At 35.7% G+C, this 27,264-nt stretch overlaps 4 protein-coding genes across 7 annotated transcripts; 1 reads left to right on the forward strand and 3 right to left on the reverse strand.

Moving 5' to 3' along the window:
* Positions 1 to 76: 76 nt before the first annotated feature.
* Positions 77 to 10,380, forward strand: LOC137390112 (snRNA-activating protein complex subunit 1-like). Of its 3 annotated transcripts, none has more exons than XM_068076368.1 (10): positions 77 to 148; positions 3,654 to 3,841; positions 4,470 to 4,551; positions 4,696 to 4,824; positions 6,132 to 6,272; positions 7,820 to 7,924; positions 8,022 to 8,146; positions 8,277 to 8,328; positions 9,002 to 9,222; positions 9,722 to 10,380. In XM_068076368.1, exons 2-10 carry the CDS (start codon positions 3,723 to 3,725, stop codon positions 9,939 to 9,941), a joined length of 1,194 nt encoding a protein of 397 aa, XP_067932469.1. In that variant the 5' UTR covers positions 77 to 148; positions 3,654 to 3,722; the 3' UTR covers positions 9,942 to 10,380. The 3 variants fall into 3 exon arrangements, with proteins under 3 accessions (XP_067932469.1, XP_067932470.1, XP_067932471.1); XM_068076369.1 differs by having other exon boundaries at positions 88 to 100; XM_068076370.1 differs by lacking the exon at positions 77 to 148 and adding an exon at positions 603 to 699.
* An 11-nt stretch (positions 10,381 to 10,391) lies between these two features.
* Positions 10,392 to 16,751, reverse strand: LOC137390111 (uncharacterized). The gene is made up of 8 exons (XM_068076367.1): positions 16,655 to 16,751; positions 16,298 to 16,404; positions 16,057 to 16,180; positions 15,618 to 15,884; positions 14,966 to 15,103; positions 12,355 to 12,471; positions 10,873 to 11,010; positions 10,392 to 10,765 (listed from the first exon to the last, which is right to left on the reverse strand). Exons 1-8 carry the CDS (start codon positions 16,716 to 16,718, stop codon positions 10,419 to 10,421), a joined length of 1,302 nt encoding a protein of 433 aa, XP_067932468.1. The 5' UTR covers positions 16,719 to 16,751; the 3' UTR covers positions 10,392 to 10,418.
* A 546-nt stretch (positions 16,752 to 17,297) lies between these two features.
* On the reverse strand, positions 17,298 to 21,386 carry LOC137391630 (uncharacterized). Its single transcript, XM_068078147.1, has 8 exons — positions 21,253 to 21,386; positions 20,975 to 21,143; positions 20,733 to 20,889; positions 20,361 to 20,597; positions 19,977 to 20,135; positions 19,264 to 19,389; positions 18,150 to 18,257; positions 17,298 to 17,950 (listed from the first exon to the last, which is right to left on the reverse strand). The coding sequence occupies exons 2-8, from the start codon at positions 21,131 to 21,133 to the stop codon at positions 17,760 to 17,762; spliced, it is 1,137 nt and encodes a 378-aa protein (XP_067934248.1). The 5' UTR covers positions 21,134 to 21,143; positions 21,253 to 21,386; the 3' UTR covers positions 17,298 to 17,759.
* A 1,841-nt stretch (positions 21,387 to 23,227) lies between these two features.
* LOC137390996 (uncharacterized) lies at positions 23,228 to 26,636 on the reverse strand. Of its 2 annotated transcripts, none has more exons than XM_068077316.1 (6): positions 26,582 to 26,636; positions 26,060 to 26,095; positions 25,691 to 25,954; positions 25,288 to 25,430; positions 24,397 to 24,512; positions 23,228 to 23,560 (listed from the first exon to the last, which is right to left on the reverse strand). In XM_068077316.1, the coding sequence occupies exons 2-6, from the start codon at positions 26,075 to 26,077 to the stop codon at positions 23,433 to 23,435; spliced, it is 669 nt and encodes a 222-aa protein (XP_067933417.1). In that variant the 5' UTR covers positions 26,078 to 26,095; positions 26,582 to 26,636; the 3' UTR covers positions 23,228 to 23,432. The 2 variants fall into 2 exon arrangements, with proteins under 2 accessions (XP_067933417.1, XP_067933416.1); XM_068077315.1 differs by lacking the exon at positions 26,582 to 26,636 and adding an exon at positions 26,398 to 26,549.
* Positions 26,637 to 27,264: the final 628 nt, after the last annotated feature.

Below are 27,264 nucleotides of genomic sequence, written 5' to 3' on the forward strand. Positions count from 1 at the left end.
AAAACTTTATTAAATAAACTACAAAATTGGCTCTGTTGAAGTCGTGTAGCTATTACATTTTGCTCATTTGAGTTCTAAAGCCCTACTCTTGGAGATACGGGTCGGTCGCTTTATCGTTCGCTAATTTCAATCTTTCAAAAGTTAGAACGTATGTATCATGTTTGTATCGTGTTGTTACTTTATGAGACGAACAATTTTTTCAAGTAAATTGTGCATACATTGAACAAAAAGCTTCAAGCTGCTAAAATACTATAGTTTAGTTTAACATTTAATTAAAACTTGAGTTACTCCTACCTAGCATTAACCCTTTCAGGCCCAATAAAATAACTTTATTGCGCACATAAAGGCCCGATTAGTCAATTGGCTGCTCACAAGTGATAGACTCAGTGTGACAATATTGCCCGTATCTCCTTTTCTATTAATTTTATCATAATTCTGTTTTTTATTCAGCAAGAAGACATCTCAAGCTACATTTCTGTATTAAAATAATGGCACTATATAGGCCTACAAGCGAAAAAAACGTTTTATAAGCAAAATAAAAACAAATGCTTTAAATCACTGAACGATTAAAAAAATTACTGGCTACTAAAAGCATGGAAAACTCACCTAGTCTGGCACACTATAAGTTTAGGTTGTAGGCACATTTGTTAGCAAAAGCAGTGAAACAAAGTTATGAAGATCCATGAGCTAGAAGCTGAGGTAATTGTGATTATGTACAACATGGTTGATGAACTGCTAATTGCACTCAGCTGCTATTGAGTATTTATTATGGTCAATATGCCCAATTTTAGCAGCAAGTAGTAAAGCTGTTTGAAAATAAAATCCTACTACATCAAGATTTACTCCTCGCAAAAAACTTCTATCACTGCTGTCATACTCAATCGGATAGTAGAAACTATCGTTATTAATTGATGTCTTGCTCATCCTTTATTAAAAATCTAGCACTTACCGTAAGTAAAGCTTATAATCACATCAGCTCTTGAGACTTATCTAAAGCTAGTCGTAAAGTGATAAAACTGTAGAGTTGGAATATAATTTTGACATTATAATGATACTGCTGAAAAAAAAACTTCAAATTTTGCCGACATGGTGGATTCTTCTTTCAAAAACGTAAGAGAAAAAGCCTTATTGATCTGTTATATGAGCTCCAACCTATAGTATACTGATACTCCTTTAAAAGCTTAAAATGCTCACTTTCAGAATATTGCAGCAGAATTATGACATAGCAAATGACTTTTGTATAAATTGCTTAAAAGATGTTCTCGATCATTTTGGGATTCGGCCCAGGGGATAACAACTTTTTCTCAGATATTTTGGAATTCAGGCTGAAAGGGTTAATATTCCTAACGCATATGGTACAACTGTAATTTTTAAATAACAGTATAATATGTCGTGTTAGTAATCTATGCAAATAAGAATAAAAAAGCTACAGAGCTAATTGAAATATAGAGTTAGGGCTGAACCTTTTTGGGGATACCCATTTTTCTTGTTTTATTTGGTGCTCTAAGAATTGCATAGTGGGAGGGTAAATAACTATAAAACCTAATTGTAGATATATAATTTCTGGAGCCTTCATTTTATGCATTTGTCTCACAGTGATATATAGCAACACCCTTGTCGATACTGAACCGTGGCAACTTCAACTACAAATGCCATTTCTATAGAACTCGATCCTGAAATGCAACAGTTTGGTAACATTTCAACTGCACTGTTGTGCTAAATATTTTTGTAAATCATTCAAAACTTGCCTTTTTGGAAACTGCAATTCCAATTAGATCAATGCGTGACCAACAATCATTTGACCACACCAGGCATTGTCTTTTGTCTATCTGTTTGTGCTGCAAATATAATTCACAGCTTGCATAAATTATCATGCATGCTGATCATCATCCACGCTATTAGGCAAATGTGGTCAAATTCATTAGTTTATTTGTTATTCCTATTGTTTGTTTTATGTTTCATTATTCCTTAATAATAATTAGCATAGGTGAGTGAAAATATAATTATTAATGAGAAACTATTAAGAAGTATTAAGTGCCGCAATGTTTAGAGACTAAGGACAGCACCTACTATTTAGTTGACATGAGTGCAGGACATTTCGTCTATGAATCAAGAATAACTTATTTGAACAAGCTTGTGAGTCAGTTTCCATTGTTGGTACACTTTTGTTTGACATGTTATCGTGGTAATACTGATATAACAGTTATAGTTGTGTTAAACTATTAGATGTCTCCGTGAAGCTTAAACAATAATTTAGTATTCATATCATAGAGGTAAAGATGTTAACAGTCATGATAATAAACTAAACCATATGGCAAGCCTGAGATTTGCACATATATGAGGCAAGTTTGTAGATGCAAGCTCCAACAATTTTAATCGTTTCCTCTCACTTCGTGAGGCTATTCGGCTGAACTAGAGAATGCCAGTTCACATGTACACAGTTATCATTCTTTGAGAAAATATTCGTGAAGTTGTGATACTGTATCTAATTTATAGTGTTTGAAACATACATACATTCTAAATTTATTTTGTATTCTGTATAAAGTATGTAAATAGTAAAGTATGCAATTATAGTTTTAAAAGGTTTTTAGATAGGAATGTTGATTTGTTTTATGCCTTGTTACTACAAAAAATCAACAATTTAAAAAGTCGCATGATCTCAAGTAGTAATAGTCAATTTCTTTTTTGATTTAATTTTTATCTTTTGCATGAAAAATCTTTGACATTGAAAGTTTAAATACTACATATTATAAGAAAATTAACAAATGAACTCGCATGCTGGTCATGAGTGGAAATACCCTCCATTTCATGGTCCTGAATTAGATTTGAATTGAATTTTGAAAATTAAATTTGAACTTTGAATTTTACAATGTCACTTTCCTGTATACAAGTAGGACTGGTTTTTTAGCAAATAATAATATTGCACAGGTTCTACATAGAGCTTAGATTTAAAACAATCCTATTAATTGTTCAATCTGTCAGGGGCCTAAAATACGAAAGATATGCTCAAGTTCATTTGATCGTAATCATCGGGTTATCGATCATTAGCAATGCCTCAGCATTTTACGAAAAGCGTGCTTGCTCAATGCTCTTATTCGCTTTTTCCTATAAAACTTAGTTTAAAAACATTGGCATTTGTTTCGGGTGACTTTTGTGAATGACAATGAAGGCTCAATAAAAAAATTAGAGGAATTTCAGATTTTTCCTCATTCAATTCCTTGTTTTTGAAGCTCACTGTTGACTTTGTGAAACTTATGATGAATATGAACAGATACATACTGTGGATTGAACATGGGAAATTTTTTTATATTTTATATAATTATAAAGAAAGTAAATAATTAATGGAATTGTTCCAAATCAAAGGTATCCTGTAGTAGCTGTGCAATATTATTATATGCTTGTTGAACATATTATATGCTTGTTGAACATTTGTCGCTTGTATGAGATGCTTGCTTTATATGTAATCGTTCCTTTATAAAATCTATGATGAAAAAACGTATTTAACAAATTTGTTGTATTCTTATTACTTATTATTCTTATTGTATTCGTATATTATTATCACATCTTATTAACATACTGTTTGAAACATGTCTGGGGAGTCAACGTGTGTACTCTTTGAATGCAGTCTGACAGAATAGAGCGATCTCTTTTAGATCTGATTGCCATTAATGAGAAAAATGAGTTATAAACAAGACGGTTAAGACTTACTTATATTGGAGTAGATGGCAGGTGGCCACAAGGCTAAAGAAAAGACTGCACCGGTTGTACTAGTTCCAGGACAGGGTATCAAAGAGGACTTCAGCAGCTTTATCCACCATTTCACAGAGAGAAACACACTGAGGTAGTAATCACAGTAGATTGTAGTGCCTGCTGATGGGAGGTGATCTCCGTCTATTACTGATGTTGCTGACTTGGAGCGCTTGAAGCATTTCACTGTCAACTGTTTCATATTACGGAAAGCCTGTATTATTGATTACTTCAGCGCGTTGTAAGGCCTACTCCATTTTGAAAACCTTGTTTTTGTAGCCATCTAGATTTGAATCCTTTACAAATTCTTTAATTCTAGTGATTGTCTTCTCATGATAGCTGCTGGCAGAGGATTGAAAAGCTCTCACTACATTGCTGGTCAAAATATGTGTTGAAGATCATAATAGAAATTCAAACTGATAAGAAACTGATGGTTAGAAGACCTAACGAATTATTCAACTGAAGTTACACCTACCTCTATATGTATTATCATTGTTCTTTATTGCATTTATATTATTTCTGAACATGGTTATATCTAATAATTATGAAATTATATCTTATCTACTTTATATCATCTCTGTGATTTTGGATGATTCCATTGGCCTGTGTATATATCATATTCATTAATTGTATGCGTCTTTAGTATTAATTGGTGAAGGTATAATTGTATGATACCTTGCGCAATAAACCTCTCTCGAAGAATGTTTGTTTTTATTTCACAGATATGAAGATTTTGCAGAATTGTGGAAAGAGTTGGGAATGCCCTATCTGTTTGCTGGCAGGAAGGACTACGAGCTTAGAGAGGTATTATCATTTAGAAGGCTATTTTTGCTCATCTTAAGCTCTCAAATCCTTTTACATCATATTAAAGATGCACTTGCGACTCTTAGACAAGTATATTGTGTGTGGTTTAATGTCACTCTTGATGCAGTTTAGAACTTTTTTTAGACAGTCGGATGTGCCCTGGCTATAGCAGTACATTTCTTCAACTTTGGAACAAACAATCAAACAAAGATATGCTCCATCTACCTTCTTTATGCAGTTTACGAAACACAAGGACTTTATCCCAAGGCACGGGTAGGTGTCTGCTTACAAACATTCATGTAAAGCTTTTACTTTCAGCCACACATTGTCTCTCTTTTGCTTGAGATGATTTTTTTTGCTGTTTCATCGTAGATTATTTTGGATTTTGCTAAAAGCAATGCAAATATGTAGCTATCAGAGCTATTTGTACTGTATTTATTTAGCCATGTAATACAGTGAACAAACTGCCATCCATCAGATCTCCAAAGCTATTGGCTAATGAAGCTATTGTGTCATCTAGAACGACTATACTTGTACTTTCTAATAACCATCTAAAATTGTCATTGAATTATATTTCATAGCATAGGTATCACACATGACATGACTACCACACATGTGACACAAATACCACACACGTAAAATGACTATCACACACATAAAATGACTACCACACCAAGACACGACTACCATACAACTGACACGACTGCCACACCCGTGATATGACTATCACACATGTGACACAACTACCACACACATGACATGACTACCATACATGTGACACGACTACCATACATGTGACACGACTGCCACACACGCGACATGACTACCACACACATGACATGACTACCATACATGTGACACGACTACCATACATGTGACACGACTGCCACACACGCGACATGACTACCACACACATGACATGACTACCACACTCGTAACATGACACTATATACTTCACATCACCACTACACTCATGACACAACTGCTACACTCATGACACAACTACTACACTCATGACAAAACTACTACTAAACTCATGACACAACTGCTACACTCATGACAAAACTGCTACACTCATGACACAACTGCTACACTCATGACACAACTGCTACACTCATGACACAACTGCTACACTCATGACACAACTGCTACACTCATGACACAACTGCTACACTCATGACACAACTGCTACACTCATGACACAACCGCTACACTCATGACACAACTGCTATAGTCATGACACAACTGCTACACCCTTATCGTGACTTCTTCACCCTTATTGTGACTTCTACACCTTTAGCATGACTCATGACGTAACCATCACAGACATGGCTTGCATAGCGATAGCTTTTCTACATCAATCCAGTCTATTAATTAATGATGTAGTTGTTTTCCTTTTTGAGAATTTCGTTACCAACTGATCAGATTAGTAGCTCTTCATAAACATGCTCCAGTACCTGCTGATTATGGAAGCGACATCTAACACTACATCTGTACATGTACTTATTGTGTTCAGTCAATGTTGGAGCCAAGCAGATCACGGTGTACTGATGGACTGAGGCTTTGTTGTTCTTTTGTAGATTCGGGTGACAGCCTCCCAGTTGAACGCATTCGTTGCATTTGTAGATGATATGGCTAGCAAACAGCACTATGATTTTGTCTTTGTCTTTACCAGACTTCGAATGGAGAGAGCGTTTCTTTACGTCGCCACTGCTGAGGCAGTGAGTACTATGCACATGTTTCTAATTTATATGTCTGTGTTTTATATGTTTGTGTTTTATGTCTGTGCTTTATATGTCTGTGTTTATATGTCTGTGTTTTAAATATCTGTGTTTTATATGTCTGTATTTTAAATGTCTGTGTTTTATATGTTTGTGTTTTATGTCTGTGTTTTATATGTCTGTGTTTATATGTCTGTGTTTTAAATATCTGTGTTTTATATGTCTGTGTTTTATATGTCTGTGTTTTATATGTCTGTGTTTTATTAGCCTGTCTTGACAAACTGTTGTTTTTGCGGAGTTTCCTCCCGTCGAGTGGGCGAGCAACACAACAGCTTGTCACAAGACGTACTGCACCTGATGCATCAGCTGCACTTATAGGGAGTTGTTCTCTTCCGTCTATGCGGCTTGGTTGCGATGTTATGTCGGTCGCTCCATTGGTAATCATAACGGATTTCGCGCAAAAATTTGTGAAGAAAAAAATAAGATCACAGCGTTTTTTTTAACCAGCGACCAGTCTCTGCGGTAAACGTTAGTAAAACTTGAGAACTTAGGCAACAACAGCGACTAAACATGTCGTTATTTGTGCGCTCAGTCAGTTTTATTTCTATTTTTGTATCAGTTAGTTTTATTTGTTCTTATGGATTTTATTTTCAATTTATTTTCTTCTCAAGTTCTACTAAAGTTTACCACAAAAACTGGTCTTTGGTTAAACGTTTTAATCTTATTTTTTCTACATAAATTTTTGCGCGAAATCTGTTATGATTACCAATGGAGCGACCGCCATAACATCCCAGCCAAGCCACATAGACGGAAAAGGACAACTCCCTTTCGGTGCAGCTGATGCATCAGGTGCAGTACGTCTTGTGACAAGCTGTTGTGTTGCTCGCCTGCTCGACGGGGGAACAACTCCGTAAAAACAACAGTTTGTTAAGACAGGCTAGTTATATGTCTGCGTTTTATATGCCAGTGTTTTATATGTCAGTGTTTTATATGTCTGTGTTTTATATGTTTGTGTTTTATATGTCTGTGTTTTATATGTCTGTGTTTTATATGTCTGTGTTTTATATGTCTGTGTTTTATATGTCTGTGTTTTATATGTTTGTGTTTTATATGTCAGTGTTTTATATGTCTGTGTTTTATATGTCTGTGTTTTATATGTCTGTGTTTTATATGTCTGTGTTTTATATGTCTGTGTTTTATATGTTTGTGTTTTATATGTCTGTGTTTTATATGTCTGTGTTTCATTATTTGAGATGTTTATGATTGAGTTCTTTTCAGCTGTCTGTATTTGTATTCTTTTGACATGTCTATGATTAAATTTTTTTTTTGTTTGTTTTTTAAAAAGACACGCTGACACAAGGAGTCTGTGCACTTATGTTTTGTTGTCGCTGATTGTTAAATTACCCTTTTTATTGGCTACATGTCGTGTCCGTTGTGCAAGGATGTATCTACTGCAGCAAGGATCACCTGTCCAAGATGTCTGTAATGCATATCTATTGTAGCAAGGATCACCTGCTCAATGTGTCTGTAATGCATATCTATTGTAGCAAGGCAAAACAAAAAAGTCTGCAAATGCTAGCACACGAATGAAGGAAATCTTGCCCTTGGGTCTTGTAAGCACTTTCTCCGACCTGTCACTTGAGCTGGTTGAGGTAAAGCTTACACTTTTATTAGCGAGCTCCAAGTTTTCATATGATATGCTTAGCAATGCTATTTTGCTATTTGTTAGCTGTTATATAATATCTGTAGGACTTAGCTGTGGTCAACGAGGAGTATTACCGAGTTAAATGTATAGCAACGAACCCTGAGTCAAGCTCTACACCCCACCCCTCAGTAGACCTCGCCAAACCTGAGTTTATTAGGGATGTCACAAGGTATTTTTATCACTTATGTCTTGAGTTTCTATTCTTCTAAATACAGGACATTGCTTGACGATTATATTGTCTGCCTTTATCAGTTAAATGGGTATTTCACAGCCTTCACTGAATTCATGTTTGTTGGCAGGCAGTTGGCAAGATTTGATAATTGGAGGAAAACTGGAAGATGGAGAAAAAAGGTTCGTACAATTATTGAGGTGTTTGTAGGGTCAATAAGCCACTTTCCATGACACAAATTTGATCAAATGTAGTGAATAAAATGAAAAACTACTAAAAGTGTAGCCATGAACTGATATTGCAACAGCAGGCATCGACAGAAGTTTGAAAGATCAATCTTGTAGAGAAAATATTGCTAATTCAAGAAAGTTGGCACTGAAAGATCGACCCATTGTGCACACAAGTAGCCATAGTGTCGCAAAAAGCAATAAATATTACAAGAAGTTTGCAGATGCATGAGACCGATTTGTGTATTGCTGCTAGCAACCTTTACACAGCCTTTGCATGACTCCTACAGTTACTACTTCAATTGTCATCAACCCCTAGCGTGAGACTAAAAAGATTGAAAGATGTTGATCTTGTGAAGTGTCAAGGATCGACTGACTAATATCATGACGTAATTAACATCTTACTAAGATCGACCTTTTAGAAGTTTGATCAAGTTTGGGTCATCAACAGTGATTAATGTAATTCTCTAAGATGCTCCTAAATGTTTCTGCTAAATATGGTGTCTGGTACACCTCTGAGGATACAGATTGGATTTACCCTTTAAGCGGTTAGCGTTTCTTAGGCTGCTTGTTATGTATGATAAGCATTGCATCGAACTCACATGTGTCTTATATCTTGGCCTGACAGATCGGCAAAAGGCGGACATTGAGTGGCGGACCAACTACTTCCGAGTCCGAAGGGGATAATGCCTCCGATTCAGACTCTGCTCCGGAACAAGAGGAGACAATAGGAAGCAGGAGACAGCAGATAAGGGAAAAGGCTTTTTCTACCGTTGTGGACCAGAGGCGCTCCTCTCGCTATCGCAAGGTTGCCACGGAGTCCTCGCTGTCAGATGGTCCATCATCCAGGTACTTATTGCATGATTATGTATTCACTACAGTTGGTTCATCTCTCATAAACTTGTATGCTTTTGTAGTCGTCGCCCGTGATATGCTCACATACAAACTTTGATATGTCCTCATACTTAAGAACTATGATCCACTCACATAATGAGTTGCGTTTACATGCTGTTCACTCATACACTGCAATATCCTCACGTACTACAACACTTGTACTATTTTCACACGCTATATGTTTGTACTAAGTACTCATACACATGTGAGGGTATGCTGTGCCTTTTTCACCTTTTCCATAATCGGTGTGTGTCGGGTTAGCGTGAAGAAGGCCGCAGTGAGTAGTTAGTATAGGTTTGTTTAATGTTGTCTCAGCTCTTAGAACATATGACAGCGCAATTATTGTTCTAGTTTGACTATATGAACATTGAAATCATTAGCAACTTCAGTTGTCCAACACAAGCACCACCACGGTTCGCTTTGCATCTCTGCTTCGTTTGTTGTGTGCCTGCAGCGGAGTCAAGCGTGCACAGAGTGAATCGAAAAAGGGATTAACAAAAAAGAAATATACAAATCAGGAGGAGATAGATTTGACCAATGCTCACCTCCTGCACGCGACGGCACCCAGTAAAAACGCACAACGCCATCGGCTTCAGCTGCAGCACGAAGCTGAGCAAGATAAAAATGCCTCATCAGAGGATTCGGAAGAAGATGGTAGAGCAGAGCTGACATGAACTATATAGCTTTATAGCTATATAAAGTTTCAATGCTATATATGTAATGTTATAGCATTCAGAGCTATATAATTATATAGAGCTAGATAATTTTATAATTAGATAGTTTTTGCTGGAGCTCGTAGAAAATTGTTTTGCATTTGCTGTGCTTCCCCAAGTTATATTTTAGGAAAATAGAGTGAACTTGGCCTATGATTATGTATAGTGTATAGAAAAAATGCATACGATTGTGTACATACCTATTATATGTGAGCAGTTTAGTGATCTATTCTAAGTGCAATGTCACACGCAGGATATTTCATGTCCAAAGTTTATATGGCATTAGTATTTAGCTTGTCCAGGAAACACAAAAAACTGGTACATCAATTATGGCTACTTTTTGAGCTGTCAACAACTATTAGAAACATTTTACTTCTAATAACACTTTGTATACAAATTATTTAATGCATGTAAAATTGATTAATTTAGTAGATATAATCAATGAAAAACGACAGCTCCATTACTACGTCTGCTGCCGATGTTCTGTGATGGATAGGGTGCCTCGTATACTGCTGGTAGTTGTAAGCTGGGTTTTGGGAGTGATCGCATACTTGGTACCAACACCGTCTCCACTGGTGGGGCAGCGCTGGGCACAACAATGGTCTCCTGTGGCAATATTTTAATGTTTTCGTAGCTAGAATTCTCAACTTTCTCCTCGGAAATCCTGCTTTCACGCACCACCCATAAGATCAGCAGGATTATGATAACTGTGAGAACGCAACTCCAGACAATGAACACTATCACCCAACTCTCGTTAACTAGTCCTGTACGCTCATACAGTACATCTGCAAAACAAATGTGCAGTTATCATCTGTTTGCAGATCTCTATAATGTTCCTTCAATTAAACTCAACCACCAAATTTATGAATTTGAAGAATGGTATTACATTTACCCATTTTTTGGCTGGCTTGAGCTGCGACTGATGCGCTATCTCTTGGCTCACTCACACTTATGAGGGAAGGAAGGCACTGGTTACCTGAAGCTAAATTGACACATTGTTCATTTTGGCTACAGTTGCATAATGGACTCACTAAAACAAAGAATAAAAAGCATGACACGTAATACCTTAGAGTCTGTTCAAAGATCGGGCAAATAGCAACCATGCCTTGATTTTCAGGAGTTATCTAGTCATACGAAAGTGCATCATGTGAAGTTACATCACATGAGAATTAATTGGTCTTTTTTGATGAGCCTTGCTCAGGGCACTTGAAAACTCCTAGCTTTTTGGTTCAGCTGTTTTATATAAAAGATACCTTATCAGATCATATTCTTTTGAAGTTAGGAGATATGCTATGCACAGATAATACAGGTGGAGGGATTTTTATTGTTATTTTGATGCGTATATATATATTAGTTAACAGTCTGATGCTAACAGGCTCTAAAATCAATGATATTTCTTTCTTTTAACTTAAGGTTGAAACATATTTTTAGTCTATGGTATATTTGTAAAAGTGTAATAACAATGGTATGAGGATAAAATATCCTACTGATAAAATAGCAATGCATGTAATTTTTGGTAGTAAGCTGGCATTTTAATACAAAATACATGAACTATTTCGGTTTAAGTCATGTTACTTACTACCATTTTTGCTGTAATATTCCATTTTTTTCAAGGAATATCAATTCAATTACACAAGATTTATGTTATTTAATAAGTTTTCAAATCTCCGGTAATGATTAGAATTAGGATTACATATATATAATATACTGTAGGCCTATATATAAAATAATATTTTTAGTGTTTATTTTAAATTTTAATTGATCTGTATACATTTATTTAATCTTAAAAAACACATTCTAAAAAGTTAATCAAACCGTTGTGAACAATATACAAACTCACCTAATATTTCTACACAAATATTTATCAGTTTTCCTGGCTTTTTTTCGTACAACTACAATTTCCATACAATGAGTTTTTAAATAAAATATTGAATAGATAGGTTTATTGTTTGCTAAATAAACCATAAGTCTCTAACTTTTGCAAAACTAGCTATAATTCTATTGGTACAGTTTATGACTGAGGGCCAAGACGCTATGGTTGAGATTATTACTAACATGTTGCTGTTTGAGGCAGTCATCTGAACTTAGCGCCTTACTCTCTCATTGTTTATAACAATAGATATCTATCTATATTATGTGATGCTTTGGGTTATTGTACACTTTTGCTATTACTCTTTCTATTTATACACTACCATATATCAGGTATACCAGCTATCATATACCAGGTATACAATGATGCACGCTCAAAGTTGAACAGGTTCTGCTCTGAAAAATTTTAACATGAACATTAAAATCTGAGGCTCTTGTGATACAATCTGCAATATTTTAATACTGAGAAATTATTTAAAGGAACTAACTGATAATTGAAACTTACCTATTTCACACCTATTGTTGAGTGTAAGTGCGTAGTTTTGAGGACATGTGCACGTATAACTTCCATCTGTATTCACACAGCTGTGACGGCATAGTCCCATTTGGCATTCATCTATGTCTGTTAACATTATACAAAATCATATTACATATATTTAAAATGTTTGTAGAAACTATTATGTCTTGTCAACAATAGAAGACAAATTTACATCTATATAATTATACTAGCTGTGCCACCATAGAAGAGTCTTTGGACAGAAAATTGATTTGTATTTAACATATAACAACATTTGCCATTCTAACTTTCAAACTACATATCATGAGAGAAGTGTGTCCGTGTAGTTGAACTAAATTAAGAGAGAAATAAAAACAACTGTAAAGGTTTTAAAACTTTGTCAAACAACTGTACCTTTCAAGCTAGTGGCCTGGCATATTGCCAATGGAAACTCCACTAAGCTAGTTAATAAGATTAGGCTTCCAATGACAGTAAGAATTTCATGAATTTTCATGAAATTCCATGAATTTGAGTCTTTATTGTTGTCCAGCTCAGCTGTTCTAATAATAGCTATAGCCGGATTTCCAACAGACAGACATACGGACTTTGAGAAATATATATATAGATAAATCTCAGTGTTTGTCTGTTGTTCGTGTGTCCAGTCACAGCGATAAAGTTATAGTAACGAAAAGATCACTTCGCTCTGAAATTGATCTCAGTACCTCCAGTTCTGCAGACAGGCGTACTATCCATTACGCATCCAACTGGTGGCACTATGGCATAATTGTCCACATCGTACTTATTACACTCGCCAATTTTTAATGCCGATTGGCTAAAATAGCACGCATCATTTAGCCTGCTTGAAAATCATGATTGCGTGAGAGATTTTTTCCTAATGCTTGCTTCAGAGGAACAGACACGACTTTTATTATTGTAAAGAATTGGATTACCATAAACCCTCTAATTGAAGGCAACCTCTTTTTGACCGCCACTATGAGTGAAAGGTTGAAAAATAGAGCGCCACCCTTTATTTGAACGCCACCTCCATTTGGCCGCCACTCTGACAATCTTTGATCTTTATGAACCCATAATATCAAGTGGTCAGTAGAAAAGTGTCCACAAAATCGTATAAATAATGAATCATTTACATGTACATCAATAACAATCCATTTTCTCATTGCCCAACTTCAAAGCTTTTCACTTTTTTTCGTTGCATTTGGGCAAAATGCTATGCGTTGAAGTTTTGCTTTGCCAAAAAATTGTTTGGACGCTAAAATCGACTAGTTCAGCAGTGCAGAAGAAGAGTTGAAATCAAAAGGCATTATGAAACGTATTGGACAACCAGAAGCTGTTCGTTTCATCAAAAGCAGCAATCAGAACGCAGCCATCCGATCAAGTGATGGAAATATTTTTGTTTCAAAAACCTTACCTAATTTTGTTTCTGCGTGTAATATAAGTATGGTTTGTTTATGTAACTTGGTCATGAATATATATTGGTAGCATTTGATAGATTATCGTTATATAACTTATAAATTTGCAGATTTATAGCATATTATTTGATAGCATCATTGCGGTCATCTGATCATACAATTGATCGACGCTCGTAACTCCTCTTCTATTGCGCATAAAAAGCTAGTTTGAAAATTGTAGCAAACATATCAATGAGTGCAATGAGCTTTAATGCATTATTGTTAAATAGAAATATAAAATAAAAATATGTCTTCAAATTTAGAATGACATAAAAATGACAGCTCTAACAAATTGCAAAGCAGGACACAGGCTATAATATCATCGCAGGTCAATTGCAAGCAATAGATATCAACTGGTAAAGATATTTTTCGGTTTTGTTAATGCATATTTACTAAGAGATCTTTGACAAGTTGGAGGTAAGTTAGTAGATTTATTGCATCCAAAAAGTTTAATATTGCTCCAGCGAAAAGTGAGGGCAAAATATAAATGACATTCGCTTCGCCCGTAAAAAGGCTAAATTTATCTTCCCAAAATTCTGACGAATCATTTGAAAAATACAACGCCAGTCTCTATTTGAATGCCACTTCCGATTGACTCCCACCATAGAGGAATGGTTGAAAAATAAAGTGCCGTGGCGTTCAATTAGAGGTTTTTACGGTAGCTTAAGTTACTCAGTTTTTCATTACCCGTGCAGCGCTGGGCATTCATCTAGTATCTTAATATTATTGCTATCATAATAATATGTGTAAACTTTTTATTGACATCAGTAATCATCAAAAAATGATGTTTTTCATTTAATGCCAACAAAACATAAGGTGACAAAAATCAGGAATTATTGACCGAGTTAAACAAAAGTGCTTTCAAAGTTGGTAATGTAATAGTATTGCTAAGGAGGCAGGTTAGTGAACTGAAGGTTGTCGTAACAGAAAGTTCATAAACTGAAACATATACGAAGGAGTATGTAGTATGTTGGCATCATGGAATAGTGATGAGCTGAACTGTTGAACTAAGACATCTATTAACAGGTACAAAGCATGATTATGAACACCTGGTAAAGATTTGAAGGGATTTGTGTTTTTCATGAAAGACTAAAAAAAGTGCATGTTATTAAAAAATATAGTGAGTGTGTTAGAGAGGTGCTGTTGCTTACCTTCACACCTTGTATTATTTCCCGCCACAAACTGGTAGCCATCGATGCAACGACAACTAGCGCCAAGTAAGGTCTCCTCACAAGTGGCACTGATGCACTGTAGGGTTGCACAGCTGTCTACTCTTGCATTCAGCACATCTGCAGCCATTTTAAGCATTAATGTACAACTGAGATGCGCAAGTTCATTATGGCATATGAAATAGATGGCGCTGACAAGAGTTCTTCATTTCAAAGCATAGACCTATTAACTATACTTTAATAGTTAATAGTTTAGTTAATAGTATAGTTAATAGGTCTATGTTTCAAACAGTCAAAGACTTTAAGTGGTAGTTTTGATAGTTCTGTTACAAGGGACAGCTTTTACATTTTGCTTTGTTAAACACCAGAGAAAGTCACTAGGTCTGTCCAATGGCCATAGAATTTTATTGTTTTGTGTTTTGTCTCACAGTTAGATACCCTTTATGTTGCTAATTCACACACTTGCACTCTCTAGAGCTAAAGATGATGCGCTGCCTTGTTGCTGCCAGTCATCAGAGTTTAAACCTCCAGAGTACTGTGTGAAAAGTAAAGGTTTTATCTTGTAGCCATGCCAACTCTCATTTGTTTAATCATTAAACGTATCTACGGTCTAGCTTATTGAAGAGCAGCTTACTTGCTAAGCTGTCGCCTTCTGGGCCCCTTGCTCCTCGAGGACCAGTTTCACCTTGTGGTCCGGAATCTCCCGTGTCACCTTTGGACCCTACAGCCCCCTTTTCCCCTTTGAGACCTATAGCACCAGTAATGCCTGGTAATCCTTTTTCTCCTTGTAAACCTTTAAGACCCGTAAGACCTTCCGCTCCTTTGGGTCCAATGTCACCAGGTATTCCTAGTTCACCTTTGGTACCTTTCAGACCTGTGAGACCGGTCAAACCAGTTCCTCCTGCAAATAATTTGGGCAATTAAATTTCTTGTGAATGTTTTTATTCATCACTAACTTTACTCATCAATACAAAGTCAGTTGGTGCTACTTGTTGTAACTCAAATACTAATAACTCAATACTTAGCGTATAAATATTGTGTTTCTCTTATTTCTCATCCCTTCGCTTTCTTACCTGCTTCACCAGGAGTTCCAGTTGCACCCGTTCCACCAATAATGCTTATGCCATCATCTCCTGGTGCACCTTGTTCACCTTGGACACCTGCAGCTCCTTTAGCTCCTGTACTTCCTTGGATGCCCTAACAATTGCATTCAGGTATTATTCCGCTCAAGTATCCTTGAAATAAGGTTAGAGCCTATACAGACTTTTTCATTCGGCATTTATAGCGTACCAGTGTATAGCGTACACTGCTTACCTTCAGGCCAGTACTTCCTTGCACACCATTGGCACCAGGCTCTCCTTTTGCCCCCTTTTCTCCCTTCACTCCGGTAGAGTAGATATGTGTAGTTGGTCCATCTATCTCTAAAATAGTGTGATACACTTTCGAACTAGTGCTCTTATAGATTATCCATTGTTGTTCAGCTATTAAGGTGTTATTTTATGTTACAGTAACAATATCTGTTGTCCCAATTTGTTCCAGTAATGTAATACATAACAGTTAACTATTTGAGATGATTTGTGCATGAAGTGAAGAGTAGCGCAAACACACCTGCTCATGGTGTCAGACAACAACTCATATTATTAACACTGCGTATATGTACTATGTACTTACGGGCAACAGTCTCTGTCATTAGCAAGCACAACAGTAGCTGTGCAGTACAAGATAACAACATCATTCCGAGTTCCCAAGTCCGGCTCCTCACATTCCCTTTTTAGTATAGCACAAGATTTATGGGAGTGGCTTAGCCTTGTATTCATAAAATCGACCAACTAACAAAAGGCCAACTACAACAACTCCCTTTGTACACTTGAGCTATTCAATTGTACTAGACAACAAAGTAGGTATGCAAGCAAACGCCTACATCACTTATATATGACCTACATTCAGCACATTCTACGCACCGTAACCTGCCTAGATTGAGCACATAACTCCTTGTAACATGATAGTAATACATAATATTACGGGCATCCTTAGCGTCGAGTTATACATATTCATACGCTGATAGCAGATGTATAGGTGCCCAGCTGTCGGCCATCTTGTAACACCAGTGATTGTGTGTTTGGTTGCACAAGCTCGCAAAAGTTTTCCCTAAGTTGAGACATTTGAAGGTATCATCTTAGTCAGTAATGAATGCATTACTGTTACCAAAGTATATGCTTTGATAGTTAATGGTAAAAACAACTTGTAAAAATTTGCATACTCTTCTACAGAGCATTCATTATTATAACACAGTTGAGCTCTGCATGTGTACACCTTGTAAATGTGTGTTTATTGTACAAGTTATACACAGCATCAAATATATGCAGTATTAGATATGGACTTGTGCTCCACACTATGTACTGTAAGCTGAAAAAATAAACAATGTAAAATACATATAGTGGCGGTATTGTTAAATATGTGATACAAAAATAATTACCTATATCACATTCATATGATATGTGTGTGTGTATAAACTGTTACTCCTATCATTCAGTCATAGAGTTAGCTCATTACTAGCTAAGTTGATAAAATGTACAAGGAAAGCTTATAACAAATATGTTAAGGAACTGAGGCTAATATAAAGTTGAGCAGTGAGCTTAATAGCTAGAACATGAACAGGCGGTTAGCACCTCTATTTGCTGTCCAAAGATTCCTTCATATGAATACTATGTGAGTGTGCATCAAGTTAGTTAAGAAATACATATGTGCTGTTTCTCTGTGTACTGTGTGTATTCCTTCATCTTTGTACTCTGGGTGTCCAGTATTCTACGGAAGTCACCATGGGAGGCGGTGTGAGCGTCTTGATCGGTTTGAGACAGAAGATGACGATAAGTAAGATAGCTGTTATCAGAATTAGGAAAATGGCCCAGAGCAAAAGTGCTAACAGCAACTGTCCATTTACCAGACCACTTCCCATAACTCTTGCTTCTAAAAAGAAAATTATTTAATCATTATTTAATTATTTAAATAATTAAATTATTAATTATTTAATTATTGTGATGAATTATAAAATCATATTCACAAATGCAGTTCTTAGCTTGTTAGAAGAGCTGAGAATATTATAGAATATTCCTCTAATGGTGGTCTAATAACTCAAACTGATATAAGGTCTCTATGATCTACTGACCAGTGATGAGCCTGCTGGGGTCTTGTAGGCAGTTGTAAGAACCAATCAGGTTGATGCATTTGTGACTGCTATGGCATTGATGCTGGCCAGTCAAGCATTCATCGATATCTGTGTAACGAATTTTGAAATGTGAAAAAAATCCAAGTATCTGTATAAAATTTTAGAGTGAATTGTTGAATGAACAATGTAGGAACAATAGCGATTTTCATCTGAATGCAGTCATTTGTAGTAATTCAATAGCACTCGATATGCTACTATACGTATGTAAATACAATTATTGTTTTTAAATATAAATGCGAATGCTGATTCTTATCTGTTATTACAATGCTGTTTTATAAATGTTTAGTGACAAGCCATACACCTGATGAGTGATTTCTAGGCCCGCGGCCTGCCACTAAATTTATGAAACAGACTTGTAATAACAGATAAGTATCAGTATTCTTATTCATATTTAAAAACAGTAATTGTATTATAATCTATTTTATTAAAATTTTATTTAGTAATGGATATCTACACACATCTTCATAAAACAAATATACATGGATATATGCATGTCCTAACAAAATAAATACACATGTCTACTGTAACTGTATATACACTCGTCCTAAATAAAATACATAAAAAAGTATAGATACACATCCTAGTAAAATATATATACATGTATGTGTTCACGTATGCACATTTTAGTAAAACAGTATACTTGCATGCTGTATATACAAATCATTGCATTTTACTAATAATCTATGCACAGTAAATATTGAATGCAACCTATAACAAACCACAAATATTAAATGCAACCTATAACAAATCAGAAATATTAAATGCAATCTATAAAAAACCACAAATATTAAACGCAACCTATAACAAACCACAAATATTAAATGCAACTTATAATAAACCACAAATATTAAATGCAACCTATAACAAACCACAAATATTAAATGCAACCTGTAACAAACCACAAATACTAAATGCAATCTATAACAAACCACAAATATTAAATGCAACCTATAACAAACCACAAATATTAAAATGTATCTGAAGTGGTCCTGAGATTGTCTAATAAAAATAATAATATTTAGTAAATTATTTTAAGGCAAAAACTCTGCTTTACCGATACAGCTGCCGGTGGATTTCAAGGTGTATCCTGGTTCACATTGGCAACTCCCGCCAGAGCAGATGTGTTGGCACCCGCCATTGCTAATCGTACAATCTCGGCTGCTAGAGAGAAGCAAGTTTTCTGAAACAACAAAAAAAAGTCAAACGAACTTTATAGCGAATAAATCAAAAACCATCTTTGTAAGCTATTGAGCTCCTTAGCTGACAAAAATATATTACACCTCTCTTTGGACAACTAGACATCTTGTAGCGAGTGTTATAGAATAGCACAGCCTTTGACTCTGCTAGAAGAAAGTACTTCAGTGTAACTAGATGAGTGACAGCGAATCATATAAGCAATGTTAGACAGTCGTTGTTTTACGCAGTTGCTTTGACATGACAGTGACCTTGACTCATCAGTGTAGCTGGTGGTATATGACTAGTTAATGAATATGTATAACTTTTGAAAATATCTGATAAGAAACTTGAATTAATACTGTATGGTTTATATAAATACTTGTACTTATATAAACTATACAGTATTAGTTTAAGATGTATATTATATAATCAAATCTTCTTTTTGAAATGCTTTGATAACTGCCAACATGATTCATTTGTTGTTTTGTTCTTTCCATTACAATGGGAGACCAGAAGTATATTTGAGCTTTATAATTTTAATAGGAAATTTTGTTTATAAGCAGAAACTTTTGGTACTTGCATATATCTTACTTTTGCATTCGCTGCCTTGAGATGTGTATCCATCGAGACACCTGCAAACTCCAGTCACATTCCCAGTAGAGTCCGCAATGTCTTGGCAGTAGTGAGTGGAACCACAGTACTTGGCAGGGTGCCCTTGTAATGCCAGACAACCATCGCGGTATGCAGAAGCTGCAATGTAAATGTAGAAGACATCAAACAGAAAGAAAAAAAATATCATGCTGATTAGATCACCACTTTGTAGGAACTCAGGCTACATAAAGTCAGATGACTATGTATATTGAGGCTGACACCTACAATGCAGTAAATTGTAAGATTTAGTACTAGTAAGCATCATTAGCTAAAGTACGAGCATCCTTAAGTTTTGGGTGTAAATGTATTCATCCAGTTACATACCATCATATTGGAATGGGTATCCCATAATTCCATCAGGACCTGTCGTTCCTCGAAAACCCTCTTCTCCGGGTTCTCCTTTTTCTCCTTTCTCACCAACAATTCCTTGATTGCCTCGCGCTCCTCGCTCTCCTTGGTCTCCTTTAATACCTGTGTTGCCTATCACACCTGGCGAACCTGATGAACCCTCTTCACCAGGCGCACCATTGATACCCGTGCCACCAGTTGCTCCAGACAACCCTATAAAAGAAATATTTTAAGACCATAAAGATGCAAAAGAATACCTTATTATTGCTCGTTTAAATTTCTAATGTAGACTTCGAGATTGAAGATTCGCTAACTCATTGGTTTTATATTGAATAAAAAGGGCTGTACCTGTTGCTCCAGTTGCCCCAGTAGCTCCAACAGCTCCGGCTGCACCAGTAGCACCTATAGCACCAGGAATACCCGCACTCGGTGCCATTTGACCAGCTGTTCCATCATCACCTTTCGCACCTTTGTCACCAGACGGTCCTATTTCTCCTGGATCACCCTGTCACCACCATTGCATGACATTGAAGTACGCAAAATTCAGAAATGAAACAGCCTTTGCATAAACTATAAGAAAATTAGATTACCTTGATACCAGTTGCTCCTGGATTGCCAGATATTCCCATGTCACCAGGGTTACCCATATCTCCCTTTTGTCCATTATACTGCGGCGGTGCGGTCACTTGGCAGGTTGCTAACGTTACCAGCAGTGCAGCAAGAGTGGCTAACACGCCGGTAGCTTGCATTGTATTACCGCTATATTAAAATACAATCCGTACTTTAAATTACTACATACTCTTGATAGTATTGAATATTCATTTTACTCTAACAAAAGTAACTGTTGTCTACAATTTTTTTAACAGACCTGATTTCTTGAGTCGTCAACTTTTATTGCTGATTGACTGACAAGTTCCTTACTGGTATAGACAGTTTTCCATGAAACAAAGTTCTTAGTGCTATAGCCGCACCCTGCCGACACTCATTGACGATCAGTTTTCTCGCAAGTAGACAATAGCAGCGACTACTATGAAAAGAGTGGGCTCATACAATAGCAGGTAATTCTACTCCACGCATAATGCCCAAGCCTTTGAAATATTATAATGCGATGTTTACTCAGAAGCCCATTATGCAAATGCATCTTAGCATGAAGAGCAAATCGAAATTTACCGAAAGTATTCCGATCAATACTCCACATACATGTATATAGTATGAAAAACTAATGAAGATTGAATATATGTCTCACAAAGAGGCCGATTATAATATATTGTGGTCAAAATGCAAAAGAAGTTATATAATTACTGTGAAAACTATCCAATTTTTTTGCCTTGACGCATTAACCATAACATTCTTACTTTTTAAACCTAACTGAGAGCTGTTAGCTCATCTCAGTAAAATTCCTTACAAACTCAGCTTGCTTTCATCATGCACGTCTCATTAAAATAAAAATAAGTGTTTTTGAAATTTGTTCGAATGTTCCACATTTCAAATGTAAAGTCGGGGTAATTAACCAAAAGAATTATAGCAGAATCTTTTTCAGACATCTATTTACTACAATCTAATATTGGCATTTTGCTAACTTGTTTTAGATAGCCTATGCCCAGTAGAAATTATGGTTTTACGAAGGTTCTTAATGCTACAATTATTCCCCAGCTTCACCATAATAAATCGGTAGTTAGTAAGAGTTGTCTGCACAATACTCAATTGTTATTCTGAAGAAAGACAATTTCTTATTTGAGCTGATATAACCAAAGCTGAGGTTTCTTGCAAGAGCCAACACCAGCTTGTGTTATTAAAATTTAAGATTCGTTGGTATCATATAATAATAAATGTTTTTTTGGTAATCATTGCCAACATCTCAAATGTACAACCATCATGAATTGTGAATAATTCTGTTGCTACGCTTCTATGAATTTGAATTCCCTTTATATCCTTTCCTACTTTTGGCTCTACTTTCACAACTCCTAATTATCTTTTAATTGATACTTGGAATGTCTAGTAAACTCTCTTTGCCAAAATTTTCATTGTATAATCAAAGCAGTAGAACGTATGTCATGTTACTTTATAATCAATGCTGCAGAACATATATAATATTATTGCAATCAAATCTCGGTGAGTTTCTTCTTCATTTGTTTTGCTCTGCTATATCGTGCGTTCAGTAAAAGCTTTGTTTGTTAGTAAATTGATTTTATACTGTAGAATACACTTCAAAGGAGCTCGCCAATGGAAAAAGATTTTTTGTGTGTGTGATGTCTTTCATACTTACACAGCAAGCCTTTTGCTTGTGTACATGTCTATAGCCTTAATTTTATCTTATGTAAAACTGCTTCCATCTGACCTTTTTTGCTGATATTAGACCTTTTATATATACCATAATTCGCAAGAACCACAAAAATAGACAGACAGTAGTTTTTAATTTTTACACAATAGACCAGAGTTATAATTAGAAACATGCTCTTTGATCATTTTAATGCTTCAAGTTTGATCCATCTTGCTGTTGTGGGGTTTCCTACTCATTTCTCTTATCAAATTTTTAATTGACTTGAGTTTTCACAGAGCATTCAGATCAGTGATTGACATTAAACTTAATGGCTAACCATTTGCACTATAATAGTGGTACATCACTGAGCATGAGATATAATGCTCTACTAAGTGTAAATCAAAGTTAAATGGGCATTTGATGGTCTATGACCCGCTTGCAATGACCCATAATCAATGCTGTGACCAAGGGCATAGTCATGTATCGCAATAGCTTCTGACGGTGATCTGTCAAGTTCATCCGACGCAAGAGACAGTCTAGTAAACTGCCAGCTGTTTGACTCAGGAACAAACATCAGTTTACATCAGCAATAATGTCTGGTTTATTAAACAGATAGATTTCTAAGAGTCTGAATTTGTGCAGCACCAGCCCTGGCTTAAAATAAAATTGAGACATTACAAAAATATATAGACAAATAGAATTTTAAAATTACTACTTAATTAGAGATTTAAAGTGGAAAATATGAATGACTACACAGATAATTGGAAGCTGACAAAGAACCTGGACGCCTACACATTAACATTCCTGCCTTGAAGTAATGCATCTATTACTTGCTTCCATTGAGTGACTGTCCAGGAGCCATCTGCTCCAACATACACTCCATTGACGAAGAACCATGGAGTGCCAGCAACTCCCCCTAAATTGGTATAAAAGGCGTCAGAAACTGTTGCCTAAGTTAATATTACAATTATGTATTCAGAAAGTACTCCATACGAAGACAGCGCAAATAAAGCACAAATAAGTCATTTGAAATTATCGCTATATTCACTACGTTAATTTGGCAAGTAATGGCACTAATAATAGAGAAGGATACCTCCAACTATTTTATAACAACAAAGCTCATTTGATGTGTAACACTAAGGAAATGAGTAGGCGTGTTGAGTCATGCCAGAAAGTGCCATCTTCATATTAATCAATCTAACAAGTCACTCGTATGGTATTCCAACAAAAATATTGAAACTTCAAAAACACAGGACAATATCAAGTTATTGTTACGCTACGACCAAACTTCAAATACTGTTGTTAGCCTGATGTCTGACCTTTTGAGAACTACACTTAATTATTGTCTCAAACGCATTTAGCTGTTAGAGACACCTAGTCTGTTATATTTTACGGGGCATAGAAAATAACAGACTAGGATAATTGCCAATAGAAGCAGGAATGAAGCCAAAAAGATTAAAAGTATGATTAATAATAGATATGGCTGAATCATAAGGACCCTAACTGAACAGTTGACAGTAGCAAAGCAATGACACCCAAATAACTAACAAATGATCTACTGCTAGTGGAGAATCATAAATCTATTGGAATAAAACAGTAGTAGTGCTAGTATCTAGTGACTAAGCCTTCTATCTTCAAACCAACATAATCCTGCCACTGAGGCATTTGCAGCTTCAATAAATCACACTTCCTAAGCAGTCAGTAATTATGACGTTGAAAATCACCATGGTAACAAAACCTGATTAAACTTACTCGTACAGCCGTATTTCCACATGACCCGAGCATTTTGATCACTGGTCATACTGGACATCAGTTTTTTGAATGCCACTGCATCATAGCCCAGTGCTTCGCTGTATGATGCTATCAGTCTATCAACAATCATGAGAGACTGTGCTAAGATTAAAAGATAGCAAATGGTACCGTAATGAGTACATGAATACCTAAGCATAAGCTTAGACTAGTAAACATGGTCCTTATATGCAAAAATCCTGTAAATGCGATAGTAGCTTGTAGTGATGGTGCAAAACTAGCAATGTCCGGTAACCTACAAATTCAGTGGCAAATTTGTTCAGGCCCGTTTAGGCTATATCCAACTTACTGGAGTTACAAACCTAAAGTGATGAGATGTTACCTATCAGAGTATTACTTGAACAATAAATACAAACCTATAAAGTGATGAGAAGTTACTTTTCAGAGTATTACCTGTGCAATAAATACAAACCTATAGTGATGAGATGTTACCTTTCAGAGTATTACCTGGACAATAAATATAAACCTATAAAGTGATGAGAGGTTACCTATCAGAGTATTACTTGAATAATAAATACAAAACTATAAAGTTATGAGAGGTTACCTATCAGTATTACTTGAACAATAAATATAAACCTACAAAGTGATGAGAAGTTACCTTTCAGAGCATTACCTGGACAATAAATATAAACCTATAAAGTGATGAGAGGTTACCAATCAGAGTATTGCCTGGACAATAAATATAAACCTATAAAGTGATGGGTTGTCTACTGCAGGTCTGTTGTTTCCTAATTCAACAAAAACAGATCATTAACCTTCCAAAGATACAAGTATCCCTCATCATAGAAAGGCAACTATGATGTAAAGTGACCATTGTATATGTAAATTACATACGATTGAGTTTGATCATAATTAAGCTGTGCTGTCATCGAATCAGACCATTTCATCTGGTGTGTAAAAGCTGTCTGTATCCAGGCAACAGCGGCATCATCTGGACTCTGCCCATTTAATGGATTTACATAAGCAGCTTGCGTTGCCTGCAAATAAGAACAAAACTATTAGATTAGAAGAATAGAAGAGACTAGGATAATTGCCAAGGAAAAAATGATGCCAGAAAGATGAAAAGTATGATTATGCATCTAGACTACTAGCGATTGCTGCAATTCGTATGATCATGAACAAATATGGCTGACTAATTATTACCCTAGTTGAGCTGTTGATGCTGGCAGCCATCGGAAATTTATGATCTTATGCATATAAGTAGAATAATAATAAAAGTTTGTTTTGTAGCGCATACCTTTGCAGCGAAGTGAGCATTCCTGTGGTATGGCAGTGGAAATACAAGCATTTTCAGTTTGATGGTTTTGTCCCCATACATATCTGCTAACTGCTTCATAACAGGAAAAGCCATCTTTGAATCAGGACAGGCCAAGTCAAAGAATACATCTAGGTGTATAGGAGCTGCATGTGACGCATTTTTATAAACAAATCCCAGAGGACGGTGGGGAATTGGTACTTGCCCATGTGCCAAAATGAATCCACCAGCCAGAACAAATATTATCTATAATGTAAGAGCAAGTAGTTATAAATACACAGGCATGCATCTTCCAAAGACAAATTAAAATATTGCCTCTGATAGTCTAATATTCAAGCAAGCAAAGCTTACCTTGAAATCCACTGTCATCTTGTTGATTAACGGGTTCTAAAATAAATGCAACATTAAACAAATAACAGTTCCGTAATGTGCTAGAAATTACATGCTGAAACAAGAAAATCAGAAACTCTTTCGAAAACAAGATGCGTTATTATATAAAAAGTACAGCTACAGCTCGATGCGATTACAATATCGTAGTTTTCGCAATATGAATATACATCCTTCCACAAATATACTATACGATGTGAGGCACAATCAAACTACCGAAACTGCCTTATATTAAAGAAGAAACTTGCTATCTAGTTAAACTGATCTTAGTTGGTGGCTGCCTAAAATGAGCGTTAACCCACCTGTTTAGATACCACAGACAGTAGACACTGAGAGACCCACTGTGTATAGCCTACTGAGATAACGAATTCAGTAATCTGTCTTTAGATTTCGGAAAGTGAGACGGCAAACGCGTTGGCGAATTTTTAGTTTACGCCATAGAGGTAGACTATCTCTATAAGGCATATACACATAAAGGTGAACTACCTCTACGGTCCAACCATCGATCGCCCTAAGATTTGTCGTCTTGTCCCTCAGTATATATTCGCTCTAACAATGTAATTGCTAATACCACGTGATCGGAAGCGGAAACTAAATACTCCGTTGTCACGACTACAAAAAGCTTAAGCATCCATGTTATAGAAAATTATCTGCTTTCTCTTGTCATCCAGTGGACCCTAGCATTTTCGTTAGGTTTGTGGCTACAGAATGCAAAATATAGAACATATATTAAACAGCAATTTTTTTAATAAACAATTATAAACATATCATTGTGAACATATGTAGACAGGTTGCTACAAAAAGGTGGGGCTCACTCTTAGATAAAGCCATCACAAAATGCGTATCACCGCTATTATTTTATGTTTCTATTCTACATTATTTGAGCTTAGTATATAACCGATTATTTACCATGTTTTTTAATTAGCGTAATTAAACAGTTGTCGTCATTTCAGATATTTCATTTGAATGCGTAACGGTTGTGCAAGTTTTGTGCTAGCAATATGACTTTGTTCATAGAAAGCTTTTTCGTTATACCACTATAATACAATTTTGTACCTTTGCAGTAAAATATGTTATAAATGCTTATATTTTCAAAAGATTTGACCATTGTTTTTCTTACACATTGCGAAATTGTTTGAAAATGCATTGTAACCATTAACTGTTCTTGG

Source organism: Watersipora subatra, chromosome 3, assembly GCF_963576615.1.
Source record: "Watersipora subatra chromosome 3, tzWatSuba1.1, whole genome shotgun sequence".
NCBI lineage: Eukaryota > Metazoa > Bryozoa > Gymnolaemata > Cheilostomatida > Watersiporidae > Watersipora > Watersipora subatra.